Source organism: Entelurus aequoreus, linkage group LG11 (genome assembly GCF_033978785.1).
Source record: "Entelurus aequoreus isolate RoL-2023_Sb linkage group LG11, RoL_Eaeq_v1.1, whole genome shotgun sequence".
Taxonomy (NCBI): Eukaryota; Metazoa; Chordata; class Actinopteri; order Syngnathiformes; family Syngnathidae; genus Entelurus; species Entelurus aequoreus.
In genome coordinates, this window is record NC_084741.1 from 26,304,917 (window position 1) to 26,324,130 (window position 19,214).

The following is a 19,214-nucleotide window of genomic DNA, read 5'->3' on the forward strand; positions in this document are numbered from 1 at the left end:
CCTGATCAGCAGGGGCTTGTATGCAGGAATTAGCATCACAGATAGATGGTCTGAGGAGCCGAGGTGGGGGCGTGGTGCAGCTTTATACGCCTGTTTAATGTTACTATAAACCAAGTCCAATCTGCTTCCACCCCTGGTTGCAAAATTCACATATTGATGGAAATGAGGGAAAACTGTTTTCATGTTAGCTTGATTAAAATCCCCTGCAACGATGAAAACTCCCTCTGGATGTGTAGTTTGCAGTTCATTGATGGAGCAGTACAAAGCATTCAAAGCTTCTTTGGTGTTAGCACTGGGGGGAATGTACACTGCTGTGAAAATCATAACACTGAATTCCCTGGGTAAATAAAATGGCCTGCATTTTATAGTTAATAGTTCAACATCAGGAGAGCAGTGACGTGATACTATCTTCCCATTATTGCACCAGTCATTTTTGACGTACATACAAACACCACCGCCTCGGGATTTACCGGTGAGAGTGCTGCTCCTGTCCGCCTGACACATAGTTAGCCCCTCGATGCTAACTGCCTCGTCCGGAACGGATGTTTTCAACCACGTTTCTGTTAGAAATATGGCGCAGCAGTCTCTCATCTCACTTCTTGCATTTAAATCCAGCTTCAAGTAGTCCAGTTTGTTCTCCAGGGAGCGGACGTTTGAAAGCAGGATGGAAGGAAGCGGCGTTCTGTGGGGATTAGCCTTTAGCTTTGTTGTTAGCCCCGCTCGGCATCCCCGCTTCTGCTTCCGATCACACCGCTTACGTGTCTTCCGTTGACGGTCCCTGCTGGTACTTGACTCCGCTGCGTCAAAGGCCGCTGGATGTAGCCTGCGAAGTATTCCCATGCTAGCGAGGAGGTCCAACGTACACGCAACTTTCAGTCCAAAACGGCCCGATCTATCCACATACAGAATTGTCTGGCGGTCATATGTGACCATGGAGTGTCCACGCTGTAAGCCAGCCATGAAATTTTAAGAATTGTCCGGTATTTTTGCCAAATTGTTCTATACTACCATGAGCGTCTGCAAGCCGCAGCCCGTCAGGGCGCCGCCATACATAATTTACTGACCTTTTTATAATAAAATATCTATTAATTAGTATATACAACAGTTTTGTAATATGTAATTCGTTAATTCAGTCATTATTAATATACTGTGATGAAGAATATCTTATTTTCAATAAGGTTGAAAGTATTTCTCATAATTCTTCTTCTTTGTACTTTGTAAGCACTATCCATTTGAACAACCTCTTAAACTGGATCATATCAGTACAATGTTTAACTTCTTTACTTAATCCATTCCATCATTTAATTACACATCATTTTAGCTGTTTGCAATTTTACCAAATCATCGAACTTTAATATTTTTGACTCAATAAATAAAGTGTTTGTATGTTCTCTATATCCAACATTATGTATCAGTCTAATTAATTTTTTTTGTAAGACGGTTAACGAATGTAGCGCACATTTGTAGTTATTTCCCCACATTTCTGCACAATAACTCAGATATGGTAATACTATAGTAGCGAGCAGTAAAGAATGTGAAGTGATTTGTTAAACCAAATATTGTGTTTTTTCCATATACAACAATCTATCTGGACTCGATAAGAGAATAGATAAGGAATCGGTTCGATAAGAGGATTCGATAATAGGCTCAAACTCGATAATTTCTTATCAAACATCATCCCTATAGATGTAATTAATGTAATCGTTCCTCCTGAGTTATTTATGATAACCATGACTTAGTTTCATAAATAGATACAACACCACTCGAAATAAGCCAATAAATTAAAGTCCTCATTACGCTCATTCACACTTTGGCACATGCATGCGCAATATAGACGTGTCATAAAAAAATGTGATTACTCCACCTCACTAATTATTAATGATAATTGCACATTTTCAGACATGTACGCATAGTGTAGGCGGGTCATAAATTAATGAGATCGTTGCCCAGTTTTCAATGAAAACTAGCACCTTCTACAATCAGAAAAGTTGCAGTTATATGGCATTGATTAACACACACAAACTGTGCGGGCTGAAGCCTAAATAATGTAGAGCAGTGTGAATGGATGGTGTGCAGAATCTTACAGCGGTGACAACTGTCCTCCCTTCCGCTGACAAATGTTTCTCCACGTACTCTGAAGACAGCAGATCACTGGGAAAAGAAAAAACAAGAGAAGATCGAAATTAGCAAATGTTTGAAAATGTATGATTTTCATTTCAAGTGTGACTCATATTTTATGGAAACATTTATTCTGTCTCGGCCGCAAGGAGTCTCAGTGCATCAGCCGGGCTAATTATGACCCAGCAAAGGGGGACGAGGCTATTTCCAGCATGCAAACAAAATTAAAAAAAATGTGTGTGTGTGCCTTGGAGACAAAATGTCTGTGCGAAAAGTGTCCATCACTGGACTGAAGGACGGGTAGAGGTTGGTGTCAAAACAGCAGCACTAGCAGAATAGGAAATAAATTGAGAGGGGTAAGTAAGAGGACTGTAAAACCAGTGTGTGTGTGTGTGTGTGTGTGTGTGTGTGTGTGTGTGTGTGTGTGTGTGTGTGTGTGTGTGTGTGTGTGTGTGTGTGTGTGTGTGTGTGTGTGTGTGTGTGTGTGAGAGAGAGAAAGAGAAAGAGAAGGGGGGAGCGAGAGAGCGAACGTGTGTGTGTGTGTGTGTGTGTGTGTGTGTGTGTGTGTGTGTGTGTGTGTGTGTGTGTGTGTGTGTGTGTGTGTGTGTGTGTGTGTGTGTGTGTGTGTGTGTGTGTGTGTGTGTGTGCTTTCTCAGCAGCAAAAATCCAAAAAGAGATACACACACCATCAGCCAAACCTGAGACAATGATCTATGGGGTATAATGTACACACTGCACTGCAAGATATTCCCGAGAAGTATTAATAACAACCAGCAAAGTTTATTATAAATGATTTAATAAAATAAACTGGAAATCACATGTAAAAAATATACAACATAAAGTAGCAAGTAACATGTCAATAATGAATAAAGCAAAACATGTTGTAGACCAAAAATCACTCTATATTCTTTACCGCACACGAGTGTTGCGATATCTGAGTTATTGTGTTACAACTACAAATGTGCTAACGGTGTTACAAAAAAGATCAGTTAGAATGATACATAATGTTGGATATAGAGAACATACAAACCCTTAATTTATTGAATCAAAAATATTGAAATTCAACCATTTGGTGCATTTGCAAACAGCAAAAATTATGTACAAAGCAAACTATAACCTGCTACCCAAGAATGTAAAACAATTATTATCAACAAATCAGAACCAGAATCAGAATCAGAATAGTTTTATTGCCATTGTTTGAGAACGGGTTCACAAACTAGGAATTTTTCTTGGTGCAAACGTGCAACATAAAACACATAACACATATTTGGTAATAAAAAGAGCTGTAACTGAGCTATCAGATAGACATAGAAGGAATTTAAGGAATTCAAGGAGCTGCTGTTAGGAGTTATTGTTCATTTGCCTGATGGCCGAGGGGAAAAAACTGTTCAGGTGGCAGGAGGTGTGGGTCTGGATGGAGCGTAGTCTCCTGCCTGAGGGGAGAGGGGAGAATAGTGTCTGTCCAGGGTGAGAAGAGTCAGCTGTGATCCGACCCACACGCCTCCTGGTCCTGGAGGAGAACAAGTCCTGGAGGGATGGGAGCTTTCAGCCAATCACCTTCTCAGCAGCACGTACGATGCGCTGCAGTCTATTCTTATCCTGGACTGTGGCACCGGGGAACCACACTGTGATGGAGGAGGTCAGGATGGACTCTATGATGACTGAGTAAAACTGCACCAGCATCTCGGTCGGCACCTTAAGTTTCCTCAGCTGCCGCAGGAAGTACATCCTCTGCTGGGCCTTCTTGATGAGGGAGCTGATGGTCAGCTCCCACTTGAGGTCCTGGGTGATGGTGGTGCCCAAAAACGTAAGGAGTCCACAATGGGGACGGGGGTGGGAGAGTCAATCAGGGTGAGAGGGGATGGTGGGGCTGTGACTTTCCTGAAGTCCATGATCATCTCCACTGTTTTCTGGGCGTTCAGCTCCAGGTTGTTGAGGCTGCACCAGGACGTCAGCCGGTCCACCTCTCTCCTGTAGGCGGACTCATCGCCATTCGAGATAAGCCCGATGAGGGTGGTGTCATCCGCAAACTTGAGCAGTTTTACGGATTGGTGACTGGAGGTGCAGCAGTTTGTATACAGGGAGAAGAGCCAGGGGGAGAGTACACAACCCTGAGGAGTACCAGTGTTTGTGGTTCGACTGTCCGAGACAATCTTCCCCAGCCGTACGTGCTGTCTTCGGTCTGTCAGGAAGTCATTAATCCAACTGCAGAGGGAGTCGGGCACGCTGAGCTGGTAGAGCTTGTCTCGTAGCAGTCCAGGGAGGATGGTGTTGAAGGCAGAGCTGAAGTCCACAAACAGGATCCTAGCGTAGGTTCCTGGGGAGTCCAGATGCTCCAGGATGAAGTGGAGGGCCAGGTTCACTGCATCATCCACAGACCTGTTGGCTCTGTAGGCGAACTGCAGTGGGTCCAGGAGGGGGGCGGTGATGTCCTTGAGGTGGGGCAGGACCAAGCGCTCAAAGGACTTCATGACCACAGACGTCAGCGCGACCGGCCTGTAGTCATTTAGTCCTGTGATCCGTGCTTTCTTGGGGACAGGGACAATGGTAGAGGTCTTAAAGCAGGTCGGCACGCGGCATAGCTCCAGAGAGGTGTTAAAAATGTCAGTGAAGACAGGAGCCAGCTGCTCCGCACAGTGTCTGAGAGTGGAGGGGGAGACACCATCCGGCCCGGGGGCCTTCCGCGTATTCAGCTTCAAGAACTGCCGGCGTACATCCTCTTCTTTGATGGAGAGGGTCTTTACAGTCTTATGATGTTTTTGGAGTCCTGTGATGTCATTGGAGTCCTTTGAGTCCTTTAACTCCTTTAATGAAGTGCTGGCATTGGTGGGGAGGGTGATGGTGGCGGGAGCATGGCTTTGATGAGCTGAAGGCCGTTCATGACGACAGTAATGTGTGTTGAGGCCCTGAGCGAGAGTCCGGTCATTCAGGGCCTGGGGGGTTTTGGGCTTATAGTTCGTAAGGGCCCTTAGACCTCTCCAAACTGCCGCAGAATCATTGGAGCGGAACTGTTCCTGTAGACGGTTAGAGTACACAGATTTAGCTTTCTCCACTTCCCTGGTGAAGTGGTACTTCGCTTCTCTGTATGTACTTCGGTCCCCGCTTCTCCACGCAGCCTCCTTCTTCTTGCGCAGCTGTCGGAGCTTGGGTGTGAACCAGGGCTTGTCGTTGTTATAACAAACCCTGGTGCGCGTTGGAATGATGCGCGCCTCATTGAACTGTATGTATGAGGTCACAGTGTCCGTATACTCGTCCAGATTGTTCGTGGCCGCTCCAATTGCCTCCCAGTCTGTCGTTTCCCAACAAGCACGCAACTCGTCCACAGACTCGGCGGTGAAACACTTAATGTTCCTCATAACAGGTTTAGCCAGTTTCAGTCTCTGTCTGTATGAAGGGATTAAATGCACCATCACGTGATCTGATAGTCCAAGAGCAGCGCGCGGGACTGCATGAAAAGCCTTGCTCAATGTAGTGTAACAGTGATCCAGCGTGTTCTCCTCTCTGGTCGGGCATTTAATAAACTGTCTATACTTTGGTAATTCCTGGCTCAAATTTCCCTTGTTAAAGTCACCAAGCACGATAACAAGAGAGTCAGGAAAAGACCGTTCCACATGTAAGATCTGTCCTGCGGGCGCGCGCTGAGCGTCACGCACGTCCGCGCCGGGCGGGATGTAAACAGCCACGAGAATGAATGAAACAATCTCACGCGGTGAGTAAAAGGGTTTACAGTGGATGAAGAAATATTCCAGAGAAGAAGAACAGTGTCTAGAAATCACTGTCACGTCTGTGCACCAGCTATTGTTGATAAAGAAGCAGAGTCCACCGCCTCTTTTTTTGCCAGAGAGCGCCGCGTCTCGGTCCGCCCTCCAGTTGAAGCGCGCTGTCCGGGACACTTGCGCTCAGCCAAGTCTCCATGAAGCACAACACACAGGATGAGGAGAAGTCCTTGTTCCTTCTCATCAGAAACGCTAGCTCGTCCATCTTGTTGGCAAGTGAGTGGACGTTGGAGAGGAAGATGCCTGGTAGAGGCGTGCGTAATCCCCGTCCGCGAAGACGGACAAGTGCGCCCGGTCTCTTTCCTCTTCGATGCGGTTTCCCTCTTTTGATCACAGAATGGACCAAATCCGCAGCTGACGCTAAGATGACTGGTAACAAGTCCATAGGGATGATGGATCTGATGTTCAGTAGCTCTTCACGGGTGTAAGGGCACCCGGAAACACAATTTATGTACAAAAACAAACAAAACAGAGCGCACGAGAGCACAGAGGCAGCCTTCATCGGCGCCACGATGATGACGTATATGTATACGTATAAATGAGGAGAACTATAACCTTACAGGAATATCTAATTTAAAACATTTGTATGCTCATACAACACTTTAGCATATCAGTACATGGAATTCAATTATGGAAGGGATTAACCAAAGAAATCATACAAAGCATCAATATGATTCCGTTTAAGAGACTATTCAAACTACAAGTGTTCACAAAGTACAAAGAAGAACAATAGTTATGATGAACATCTTGAACCCTTTTTTTTTCCCTTGTAGATAAAGATTATTTATGTATTATTATTTGTTTACTTACTATGGTACTGTATATTATTTATTTATTATTTATTGATTCACTGTTCTGTTACAGAGAACAACGAAATGGGATAAAATTGCTATGGAATGAAAAGGGGTAGGATTAAAAAAGCTCTGCTTCTTCCTACTGTTTTTCGGATGTGCTGTAATGAAACAACTGGAAATATGTGGTGTATTACATTGTATCGTATGCATGTTCGAAATAAACTGAAACTGAACTGAGCTAAACTGAACTGAACTTTATCTATACCATATTATTGTTGTAATGTATCTAACATGGCATTATTTTTACAGTATACAATTAATGTATTGGCCCAAATGCAACATGGGTAGAGAAAAAGTCTAAAAAAAACAGCTGAGCTTTTCTTCCCATCCCCACAGACCAGTTGCCTGGAGGGAAGCCGCGACACAGAGAACTGCTTGTAAAAAAGCTATTGTTAGCAAGTTAGCAAACAACAGTAAGCAATGATTTTGTAATACTGCTGATCAATGAAGGATAGTCACCTAAAAGCTGTACAGCATATACGAAATATGAATATTATATGATAATAATCATATCAGTGATTTTAAAGCTATGTCTTTTATGATTTTGTTTAACAAAATATATTTTCTCCAGAAACGCTTCTTGAAAAAGAGGGGTCGTCTATCTTGCACAGTGTTGTTTTTTTAATGGGCATTTGATTAAACTTAAGAAAATGATAATTTTGATACCAAATAGACATGTAATTTAAATATGTATATTTATTAGGATGGCATATACTCTCTCTCTTAATGTTCTGAAGTCCTGTTTTATTGCCAGTGTTTGTATTGTACGGAATGATGCTGCCCAAAGGAGTTTCATTTGGGTTTTTTTTTAGACTGCAAACTTGTTTGAGGCTGAATCAAGGGCGCCTCCACTGGTTGCAGCCAAGTTGTTGCCCTCAATGTAGCTCCAAAAAGTTCAGGATAAAGCAGGGGACTTGCCAATAAATAACATGACAATAAAGTTATTAAAATCTATACAGTTTGTGAAGTCATGTATTTGCAGTAGTTGGTGATTTATTTACTTTTTAAACATGTTAAGTGGCATTTAGCAGCAGTATATCAAAAAGGAGTCAGGTGCCCTCTTCCGCTAAGCAAAACAGGAAGTAAGGATAGGGCTGGGCAAAATGGCTGAAAACTGTATCATGAGTGTTTTATATCGGTCGGTAGGGAACATTATTTATATTTTGTATGATATATTAAAAAAAGGAGCAGGACAAAACTATATTAAATGTAAACATTTTTATTTCAAATGTAACCTTCCAATTATTACAATCCCCTCAACTATCAAGGCAGAAAGGTAAGGAAATGTCAACACAACCATGGAAAACACTCAAACAATAAATGTTAAGAACATTCTAAAATCACATTAAACACGTAACAATAACCTCCTAAAATGAAGGTGAAAAAAATAAGGAAAATATAAGAAATGCTTAATAAAGTGTAAAAAAATAGTGCGAAGTGTGAAAATGTAACCACAAACCCGAGAAGAACTGTTTTCTGCAGGAAGTTACTGCTGTTCTCTAAAGGGTGAGCGGCGCTAAGGTGGTGTGGTATTACTGGTCTGGATGGGAATGGGCGCCTTGCAAAATGTATAAAACACAATGGTTTAAAAAAAATAAAAAAATCCCAAAATCATTTGAAAAAAATCAAACAAACTGCAACACTGTTAAGGTGACTTTTCCTGTTTTATTTACAATTCCTTTGCTCTCTGCCGCACTAATTTTTAATTTCTCTTCTCCATCCATCCATCCATTTTCTACCGCTTATTCCCTTCGGGGTCGCGGGGGGCGCTGGAGCCTATCTCGGCTACAATCGGGCGAAGGCGGGGTACACCCTGGACAAGTCGCCACCTCATCGCAGGGCCAACACAGATAGACAGACAACATTCACACTCACATTCACACACTAGGGCCAATTTAGTGTTGCCAATCAACCTATCCCCAGGTGCATGTCTTCTCAATCCATGCAAATAATCAACTACCAGACAACACGATGACGCAACCGAACTTGACAGTTGATACTGTTACCGATTGGCTGTTAATGTGTCGTTGTTACTGATCAGTGCTCACGCCCTGCGTTGCTCAGTTACTAGAAAACAAGTGAATTTTTTAATGCATTGAGCGCAACTTATGGTTCCTTCCGATGAAGAAGAAAACACAATTTTTAAAACGTTTTATCAAACATATTTTTAATTGATATCGGTTACATGTCCCCAGCGACATACTATATTGACCTTGTTTTATCGCCGACCCATCAATATGGTGTATTATTATCATGTATTCTGCCTTGCGACAGAGTGCAGACTCACACAGGAAATAGACTCTTCTCTAAGACTAATGGCCACTTCAGTCTTGTAATAAAAGCCCAGCACACAGGAGAGAGAGGCAGGGAAGATAAAATGGAAAAGATGGAGGAATGGCCATCAAGGGGAAAATAAAGTGCTAGTGAATGTTAAAGAGAGGAGTGGGGGATGTCAATGCAGGCCTCAGGCGTAACCAAATTTCCCATCATGCACAAGTCCGAGAAAAAACCCATGCTTAATGTGTACGGAATATAAGCGCAAGAAAAGTTCCAAAAAGAAGTAAAACAATGTGGAAGACATTCAGTCTGTGCGTGAATGGGAGTCTCTGAGGGTCAAAAGTGTGCTGTTAGCCTTTGTTCTGCTGGGATTTGTGTTTAAGATTCACAGCTTGTGATCTTTATCCAATGCTATGCTGACCCCAGGCAAGGCAGAATGGGATAGGCGGGGGGCGGGGGAGGGGGGGGGGTGGGGGGGGGATTAGCATAACGAGGGCATCACAACACGGGCCTCTGATGGTGGAGGGATGATAACAGATTTAAGCTTTGTTACAGGATTTAAATAATTGGTTAGATAAACCAAAGACAAAAATTCACCCTCCACCCCCACAAACACCTCTCCTATAAACACGATTAACTATTTACAATACATGAGCATATGCAAGACATAAACCAGCAAAATTGCCAGGCCAGTAGTTGGCGATGTCACTTTGTAGAGAAACACTTTTTGCATGGGTGCTAACTGCTTGTACTCCTAAATCTTACTAAAAATCTTATTTTAAATACTTTTTCAAAAGTATACTGTTTGTGGCTTTTAAACACGAGACGCAGGAGCGCACATAAGTCTGGGCTACCAGATATTATTTTAGTAATCGAGTCACATATCGAATAGTTTGTTTGGTTAATCGAGTAATCGGATTAAACACACTTTATAGCCTCAACTTTGGATGGGCGATATGGCCTAAAATCTATACCGCATCCTCCTAAAATACCAATATATACACAATATATTATTTGGATGAGGTGGCATCATGTCCAAGGTATACCCTGTCTTCCGCCCGAGTGCAGCTGGAGTAGGTTCCAGCTCCCCCGTTACCCTGTGAGGGACAAGCGGTAGGATGGATGGATATATTATTTGGTATGTAAATGATAATAGAACTGACTGCTGAGGGACGTTAGCCGCTAGCTAGCTAGTATGTTTTAAAGCACAGTTTGCAGAGCGGCGCATCAGTGTTTATAGCATTGCCTTTATCGTTCGTTGTGAAGCCAAAATATGTCCATATTCTCCTCCTCTGTCGCCATAATGTTTTTGCTTGTAAGTGATCTGTGTGTGTATTGACTCACATGGGCCTTGGCTTATATTACCAGAAACACTATGTACTACTGTGACATTGTAAAATAGAGCATGATTCCCCAACCCCATGGAAAACAGTTTTCTAACATGATAAGAATACCAAACACATCTCTAGGATGGCAACCTGAGGAAGATGAAAGTGATGGAGTGGACAAGTATGTCTCCTCCACGCCTGCACCCAACCTGTGGGACATTTTCAAGCAGAAGGAAGGAAAATGGAGAAGTGCAAATGTCCAACATCCACTTTTGAGGTCATCATGTAGGACTTGAAGAAGATTCCAGCAACAACCTTTGCAGCTCTGCTCAATTCCAAGAGGATTAAGGCAGTACAAGATAGCAGAGGTGGGACCAAGTCATTGTTTTGCAAGTCATTAATAAGTCTCAAGTCTTTGCCCTCAAGTCCCGAGTCAAGTCCCGAGTCAAGACAGGCAAGTCCCGAGTCAAGTCCAAAGTCAAGACTGGAAAGTCTCAAGTCAAGTCCCAAGTCCTACATTTTGAGTTTCGAGTCCTTTCAAGTCCTTTTAACCACAAACTAATATATTTACACAGATTGTGTATGCTTTTAAAACGCTGTATTTATTTATTAAAACAAGTGTATTTGAAATTGCAGGAAAATAATAGTACCATTAACCAGTCATTTTAAACATTTAACTCATTCCTATGAAAAACATAACAAATACATGAACATAACAATGAACAGAGTTGTACTTTTTAGATGTCAGGGCCCTATGCAACATGTACACATATTCTTATTATAGTATACATTTTAACTGACCTTTATTTGACTATGTTTGTCTTTTTGTAGGTGGCTAAAATATGCGGTGCTGCTGACCGCCGTCTAACGTTACGTTACTGTGTGTGATACATTGACTAACGTAACGTCATGTATAGGTACCTCATGCAACCCTGCTTAAAAAAATCACTTGACAAAAAGTATAAATAAGGTAGCGAACTGCAGTGGACGCAACAGATTGCCGTGTTTGCAATGACGTTATAACCATAGACATCTTATAAGTAGACGCAGCATTAGCTGCTGTGACGCGAGAAATTTGGCCGCCATCTTGAAGTGGTGATGAGGAGCCGGCGAGCAGCCTAAACTGACCAGTTGACAGGTAGAAAACAAAGATGCAGGGCTGGTGTTCAGCGTTTTCCTGCTCAAATGAGCGGACAGTTGAAAAGAGGAATCAGGGAATTACTTGTCACAAGTAAGATTTAACATTAACGTACTATTGGTTGTATTTTGTGAAAAGAATATCACCACAGAGTTGAGAAGGAGCAAAGATCTTCAATATTTGTATGTGAAAATCACAAATAAATATTCTGGAGAAAGGATGACGCCCCTACAGGGGTTTGGTTTACAAACTTTCAGCCCCACCTAAAACAAAATTCACCAGCCGCCACTGATTATGATGCATTCTCATTTTAAGCAAAGTATAAGACAATACTTTCTTAACAGTATAATTTTAACCAGGAATAAGTCTTCAAGTAACAATATTCAAATACTAACATTGTTGGGTAAGACAGAATTTGGTTTTATTCTGAATCCAGTGAAAAAGATTGGTGGTTTTAGCTGATATAAAGACTTTCAGGTGTTTATATATGTTCATGTTTAAGTATTTGACAGCCTTTTATCCAAAGCGACATACATAAAAAATACATATAAAACAATCACTATAAACATTATCATTTAAGGGAAGAATGTAATACAAAATATCAATACAAAGTGTCAAGACAGAATAAACTCTCTGCTGCTGCAGCAACGGAGATACAGTCTATAGGTCCCTAAGATATACAGATATCTAATATATTCATACATTGTTTATGTAGGATATACGCATGTATATATAACCTAATCATATTGTTTTTTGAATTTAAAAATAGCTGACCGTTTTTTTCCCCCTTCTCTGGGATTATATTCCCAGTTTTGATCTCGGACGTCTGGTCACTTATAGCATATAAGAATATTCTATTACTGTTAAGCAAACTATGAATAATAAAACACGCCAAAACATGTGTCCTTTATCATAGCTACACGTATGACAAAAAAATGTGTGAAAATCAGTGGTATTCAGTGAGGTAAGATTAATTAAATGCGCTGACAGTTCATTGCTCCTGCCAAATGAATTGCACTGAGTGGAGCGGAACACCACTCCAAGATGGCGGTCTCGTCTTATAAGATGTCTATGGTTATAACATTAGCGGTGAGTTTACAGCCTCACTGATTTAACTACACAGCAAATAAAAGTTATGTTACTTAGCCAATAAACGTTAGCTTACATTCAAAATTTACCGTTCTTTGTGCAACTTCAAATGTCGAACGAAGTTGGAAGTTGTTGCGTCTCCGTCTGTAATCTTCGAACCGCATGTTTTGCATACTGCAATTCCTTTTTTGTTGACCAACTCGTAGTATTAATACCCGAACGAAACTATCTTTTTAATAATTTTTCTTCACTGGCGCGTTGTTTGACAGCTCTTCTTCGTTGGTTGTCCTGCAATTTGATTGGATGAATGCTGTGGGATGAAAACAACGTGGATGTAATTTGATTGGATGTTGTACTGACAGGCAGCACACACGCTGACAAACACACACATACACAATGAAAGATAGAGCGCTCCTGAATAACTTTTTAATCTTTGCATTTTGGGGAATGTAGCAAGTCTTGTCAAGTCAAAAGGCTCAAGTCCAAGTGAAGTCACAAGTCATTGATGTTAAAGTCTAAGTCGAGTTGCAAGTCTCTTTACATTTTGTCAAGTCGAGTCTAAAGTCATCAAATTCATGACTCGAGTCTGACTCATGTGACTCGAGTCCACACCTCTGCAAGATAGCATTGGTGGTCACACTAAATAGTCCCACCAACCATACTATTGACGTGTTCATTGTTAAATGTATTCACTTGTCCATCCATCCATCCATTTTCTTCCGCTTATCCGAGGTTGGACTGTGCCTAGAAATTCTGTACATAAAAGTTACTAAACAGAATTGGTGACAAAGAGCAGCGCTGACGGAATCCAACCCTCACTGAAAACGGGTCCGGACTGAGCTCTGACATCGATCATACAGGGAGTGCTGTTAGTAATAGGTGAGTGGATCCCAAGGATGCAGAGACGTATAGCGTGCTGTCAAGAGTTCTTCTCTTTATTCAAGAGGTAGCACAAATTAGCAAAAACAAAGCGATGGTGGAAAATGCAAAAAACACACCATGCAAAAAACTACTAAGAGATACGATATCCCAAAAACCAAAAGCGCTAGACAAGGCTAGGAAAAAATACTTCATGAAAGAAGTAAAACAGAAAATAACAAAGTACAAATAAAAACGCTAGACAAGGCTAGGAATAATAAAGCAAACCTGAAAAGATGGGCACAAGACGAACTAGGGAGTTCTCTGGCAAGATCACTGACATGTGCATCTGTTGAAAGCAGTAGACAAAGTTCCGGCGCTCACATGTTGTCAGCAGCCAGGTTAAATAGGCTGCCACTAATCTACCTCAGGTGTGTGCTGCTGCCTCGCGCCAGCTGCACTCCATACTGTGGATGAGAGAGAGAGTAAACAGGAGTGCAGACAAAAACAGAATTGAGCAAGGAATTTGAGATTACCACAAGTGCACCACCACAATCTGACAGTCTGATACCCCATACTCTCTGAGCACTCCCCACAGGACTTCCCGAGGGACACGGTCAAATGCCTTCTCCAAGTTCACAAAGCACATGTAGACTGGTTGGGCAAACTCCTATGCACCCTCAAGGACCCTGCCGAGAGTATAGAGCTGGTCCACAGTTCCACGACCATGATGAAAACAACACTGCTCCTCCTGAATCTGTGGTTTGATTATCTTGCGTAGCCTCCTCTCAAGTACATCTGAATACACCTTACCGGGAAGGCTGAGTAGTGTGATTCCACGATAGTTGGATTACACCCTCCGGTTCCCCTTCTTAAAGAGAGGAACCACCACCCCGGTCTGCCAATCCAGAGGCACAGCTTGAGGCAGCGGATGGTGGTCCAGAATCGCTTTGAAGCCATCCGGAAGTCGTTTTCCATAGCTTCCCCGAACTCCTCCCATGTCCGAGTTTTTGCCGCCGCCACTGCCAAAGCCACACACTGCTCGGCCTACCTGTCCGCTGCCTCCGGAGCCCCATGAGCCAAAAGGACCTGATAGGACTTTTTCTTCAGCTTGACGGCACCTTGTGGCCACAGCTCATATCAGCAGCCTCGACAATATAGGTACGGAACATGGTCCACTCTGACTCAATGTCCAGCACCTCCCTGCTGACATGTTCAAAGTTCTTCTGGAGGTGGGAATTGAAACTCTCTCTGACAGGAAACTCTGCCAGACGTTCCCAGCAGACCCTGACAATGCGGTTGGGCCTGCCAAGTCTGTCTGGCATCCTCCCCCACCATCGGAGCTAACTCACCCCCAGGTGCTGATCGGTAGGAAGCTCCACTCCTTTCTTCACCCGAATGTCCAAAACATGAGACTACAAATCCGATGACACAACTACAAAATCGATCATCAAAATGTGGCTTACGGTGTCCTGGTGCCAAGTGCACATATGAACACCCTTATGTTTGGATATGGCGTTTGCTATGGACAATCTGTGACAAGCACACAAGTCCAATAACAAAACACCACTGGAGTTCAGATCAACCCCCATGGGGACACGTCCTCGTTTTTTCTTCTTCAGAAAGGTCTTCGAGCTGCTCTTTGTCTGGTCCCTCACCTAGGACCCGTTTGTCTTGGGAGACCCCACCAGGGAACAAAGAAGCCCCCGGACAACATAGCTCCTAGTATCATTGGGACACGCAAACTCCTCTACCACGATACGGTGGCAGCTCAGAAAGGAAGTACTCACTTGTGTTGCCAGTTATTGAGACAATAAAGATTATGCATTGACTCATTTCAGGGGATACAAAATATTTACTGCTACACAAGCAGTACACCGACTACTCTAAAGTATATATTTTCCCGCTGAACAAAAACTCATTTTTCAACAGACCTCTGTGATGCTTAATTTAAAATAGAACACAATGAATTTACTGAACTTGGATACAGAATCAATGTTTTGACGACAAGATGATTACTACAACAACAAGAGAGTTCCGTTGTTCAATTAACGTTTAAAAAAGTGAGTTAGCACTTCAACTGCTGCAAAGTTAGCATGTACCTTGTGGACGTGACTTGTAGCGTTGTCAAAAAAAATTATTTTCGAATGGATGGCTATTGGATGGCTATTCTTATTTGTAACAATTCTTAATCGATTCAAAAATATCAAAAATCAATAAAATAGAAAAATATATATATATATATTATACATATTATGCTGTACAAATTGAATTTAGAAAGATACGTTTTGGATACTTCTCTTGTTGTCTTATTTATATCAAATGTGTAGAATTTTACCGAAAAAAATATTTTTCTTTTAAGTAAAAATGTATCAGAGCTATTTGTGTATTTTACGAAGGAATGTAGTTAATCCTAAAAGTGGCACCCAATGTTTTTTAAAAAAGTATTGATTTTGAATCGAGAATCGTTTTGAAAAGAGAATTGATTCTGAATCGAATCGTTACCCCAAGGATTGAATCAAATCGAATGACTTGTCGCACTTGTAGCTTCAACAGCGGGACAAAAACTATTTCTGAACTCACTCATTGCTTCCTTTATTTTTTAAAGCTAACATGTCACTATGGCAAAAAGCCACATTTAGAGTATGAATACCAGAAGCTAACTGGAAAATGCAACCTAGCTAGCTTGACAGCCAAAGCTAAAATAATAAATAATAAGCCAGAAAAGTGGAACAGCAGTGAGATTGATAGGTACAGTAGACAAGGTTGTATTTTTTCCTGTGAGAATCCTGCATGTGACTGAAGCATTAAGGAGTGGGATTATCCAAGACTAGCTGCAGTGTCCTCAAACAACCACCAGGTATAATCTGTGAGCAGATAATAATGTATAATCTCTTTCTCTTCCGATTTATCAGATCTTATCAGCTCAGTAGTGCAATCTTTACGTATTCTGCACTCACGCTTAACGGATAAGGCAAAAATACAACCTTACCTACTGTAAGCGATCAGACAGACTGGCATCAATTGGTTTTGCCTGTAACAAAGCTAAACTTGGAGAAGCCTAGTCTAGTCTAGTGACATTTTACGGACTATGTTTTATTCTTTTAGGGAATAAGTGTCTTTTTTCCGCTCAATAAAGAGACGTGTACTTTTGTTTCTAAATGCATTATTTCAAAGGACGGTTGGTAATGTTACTCATGGCTTCAGCCAAGGGTCAAACTGTGCACAACCAGGCACATAAAAAATGAACGATTTTGGCAGTAGTCAAATTCCTTTGGTTGGTAGCCAAAAACTCTTAAGTGGTGAGTGTTTAGCCAACACTTATAAATTCTGAGAGTCGTCATGAAATCAGACGGTTTTGAGTCCACAGCCTTCAAACAAGAACTATAAAGAAAGACAATAATAAATGTTTATTACTGAGCTTGTAGTTTGCTGTGGTACAGAAATGATGCGTCAGACAGTCTCATCCCTCGAGTTCACGACCTCTTTTTATCCGCCGCTATCCGTCTTGTATTTGCATTCCCTCTTGTCAGTCAGAGGATTTCCGACATCTCCAGACGATGTGAGCTGACGACAGCTCGTAAGTGGCGCACAAACCAGCCATTTACGTCATGTCCCTTGCTCGCATTCTCGCTTCTTGAATGTCAGCCAGCCCACTCATACGCTCGACCAACAGAGAGCAAAAGGAAAATGTTACACTCTTGTGTTTTATCAGAGGGGCTCTGACGTCATCCTTCCTTAATAATTGGTTTCATTTTAGCTTTTGTAGTCAGAATTCCAACTCCCACAAATATTAACTAGGTTTGTGCATGGTCCAAAAGACAGATCTTTAACTGGGGGTTCACGACCTAAAAGTGGTTTGATTTGATTGAGACTTTTATTAGTAGGTTGCACAGTGAAGTACATATTCCGTACAATTGACCACTAAATGGTAACACCCGAATAAGTTTTTCAACTTGTTTAAGTCGGGGTCCACTTAAATTGATTCATGATACAGATATATACTATCATATATACTATCATCATAATACAGTCATCACACAAGATAATCACATTGAATTATTTACATTATTTACAATCAGGGGTGTGGAGGGGGTGGGGGGTAGGATATGGACAGCAAGTAGTGGACATATAGAGAGAGAGAGAGAAAGAGAGCGAGAGAGAGAGAGAGAGATCAGAAGGCATAATAAAAAGTATCTGCATTTGATTGTTTACATTTGATTATTAGCAATCCGGGGAGGGTGTTAGTTTAGGGTTGTAGCTGCCTAGAGGTTAACTTTTAGTGCGGTTTTGAAGGAGGATAGAGATGCCCTTTCTTTTATACCTGTTGGGAGCGCATTCCACATTGATGTGGCATAAAAAGAGAATGAGTTAAGACCTTTGTTAGTTCGGAATCTGGGTTTAACGTGGTTAGTGGAGCTCCCCCTGGTGTTGTGGTTATGGCGGTCATTTACGTTAAGGAAGTAGTTTGACATATACTTCGGTATCAGGGAGGTGTAGTGGATTTTATAGACTAGGCTCAGTGCAAGTTGTTTAACTCTGTCCTCCACCTTGAGCCAGCCCACTTTAGAGAAGTGGGTAGGAGTGAGGTGGGATCTGGGGTGGAGGTCTAGAAGTAACCTGACTAGCTTGTTCTGAGATGTTTGGAGTTTAGATTTGAGGGTTTTGGAGGTGCTAGGGTACCAGGAGGTGCATGCGTAATCGAAAAAGGGTTGAACGAGAGTTCCCGCCAGAATCCTCAAGGTGCTTTTGTTGACCAGAGAGGAGATTCTGTAGAGAAATCTCGTTCGTTGGTTAACCTTTCTGATTACCTTGGTTGCCATTTTATCACAGGAAAGGTTAGCCTCTAGAATGGAACCTAGGTAGGTGACCTCATCTTTCCTGGTGATAACAATGTCACCCACTTTTATGGTGAAGTCATTGACTTTCTTAAGGTTGATGTGGGACCCAAACAGGATGGATTCTGTTTTACCCAAGTGTATGGATAGCTTGTTGTCAGCGAGCCAGGTGCAAGTTCTACACAGCTCAGCACTGAGGATTTTCTCCACCTGTGACTTGTCCTTGCCGGATACCAGCAGGGCAGAGTCATCCGCAAACAAAAACAATTCACAGTCGCATGCTGATGACATGTCATTTATGTATATTACGAACAGTCTTGCCTTGGGGGACTCCACAGCTCACCGAGAGGGGGGGGGACGACACGGTGCCGTTCACCTCTACCACCTGCGCCCTCCCCTCCAAGTAAGATTGCATCCAGCTCCATGAGGTTTTGTTAAATCCGATTGCTCTGAGCTTATCTAACAGTATAGCGTGGTTAACGGTGTCAAAGGCCTTCTGAAGGTCCAGCATGACCATGCCGCAGTATTTGCCCGCGTCCACCTCATGTTTGATGTGGTCGGTCAGATAGAGAAGACATGTGTCAGTGGAGTGGTTAGTTCTGAAGCCGGATTGGAATTTGTACATGAGTTTATTAGTGGCAAGGTAACTATCGACCTGTTCATAAACTATTTTCTCCATTACTTTCGAAATGGAGCTGAGAATAGAAACAGGTCGGTAGTTGCCAGGCTCCAATTTGCTTCCTTTTTTAAAGAGGGGAGTTACTCTTGCTATCTTAAAATCTTTTGGTACTTGGCCTCGTGTAATTGATAGGTTTATTATGTGCGTGATGATCGGGGCAATGATGGAGGCAGAGTCCCTGAGGAATCTGGAGGGAATATTATCAAGGCCGGTGGCCTTGTTAGGGTGGAGCGCGCTCAATTTTTTAAACACCTCATCA

At 42.2% G+C, this 19,214-nt stretch overlaps 1 protein-coding gene across 6 annotated transcripts in view; it reads right to left on the reverse strand.

Annotated features, from left to right (window-relative positions):
- The window catches only part of adam22 (ADAM metallopeptidase domain 22), a 191,877-nt gene that overhangs the window by 118,902 nt on the left and 53,761 nt on the right, over positions 1-19,214 (reverse strand). For all 6 annotated transcript variants that reach the window (XR_009827742.1, XM_062062763.1, XM_062062764.1 and 3 more), the window contains exon 4: positions 2,085-2,151. Coding sequence is in view for 5 of the 6 variants with exons in the window: in XM_062062763.1 (XP_061918747.1) it covers positions 2,085-2,151 (67 nt within the window). In the remaining variant the exon portion in view is untranslated. The remainder of the gene's footprint in view (positions 1-2,084; positions 2,152-19,214) is intronic.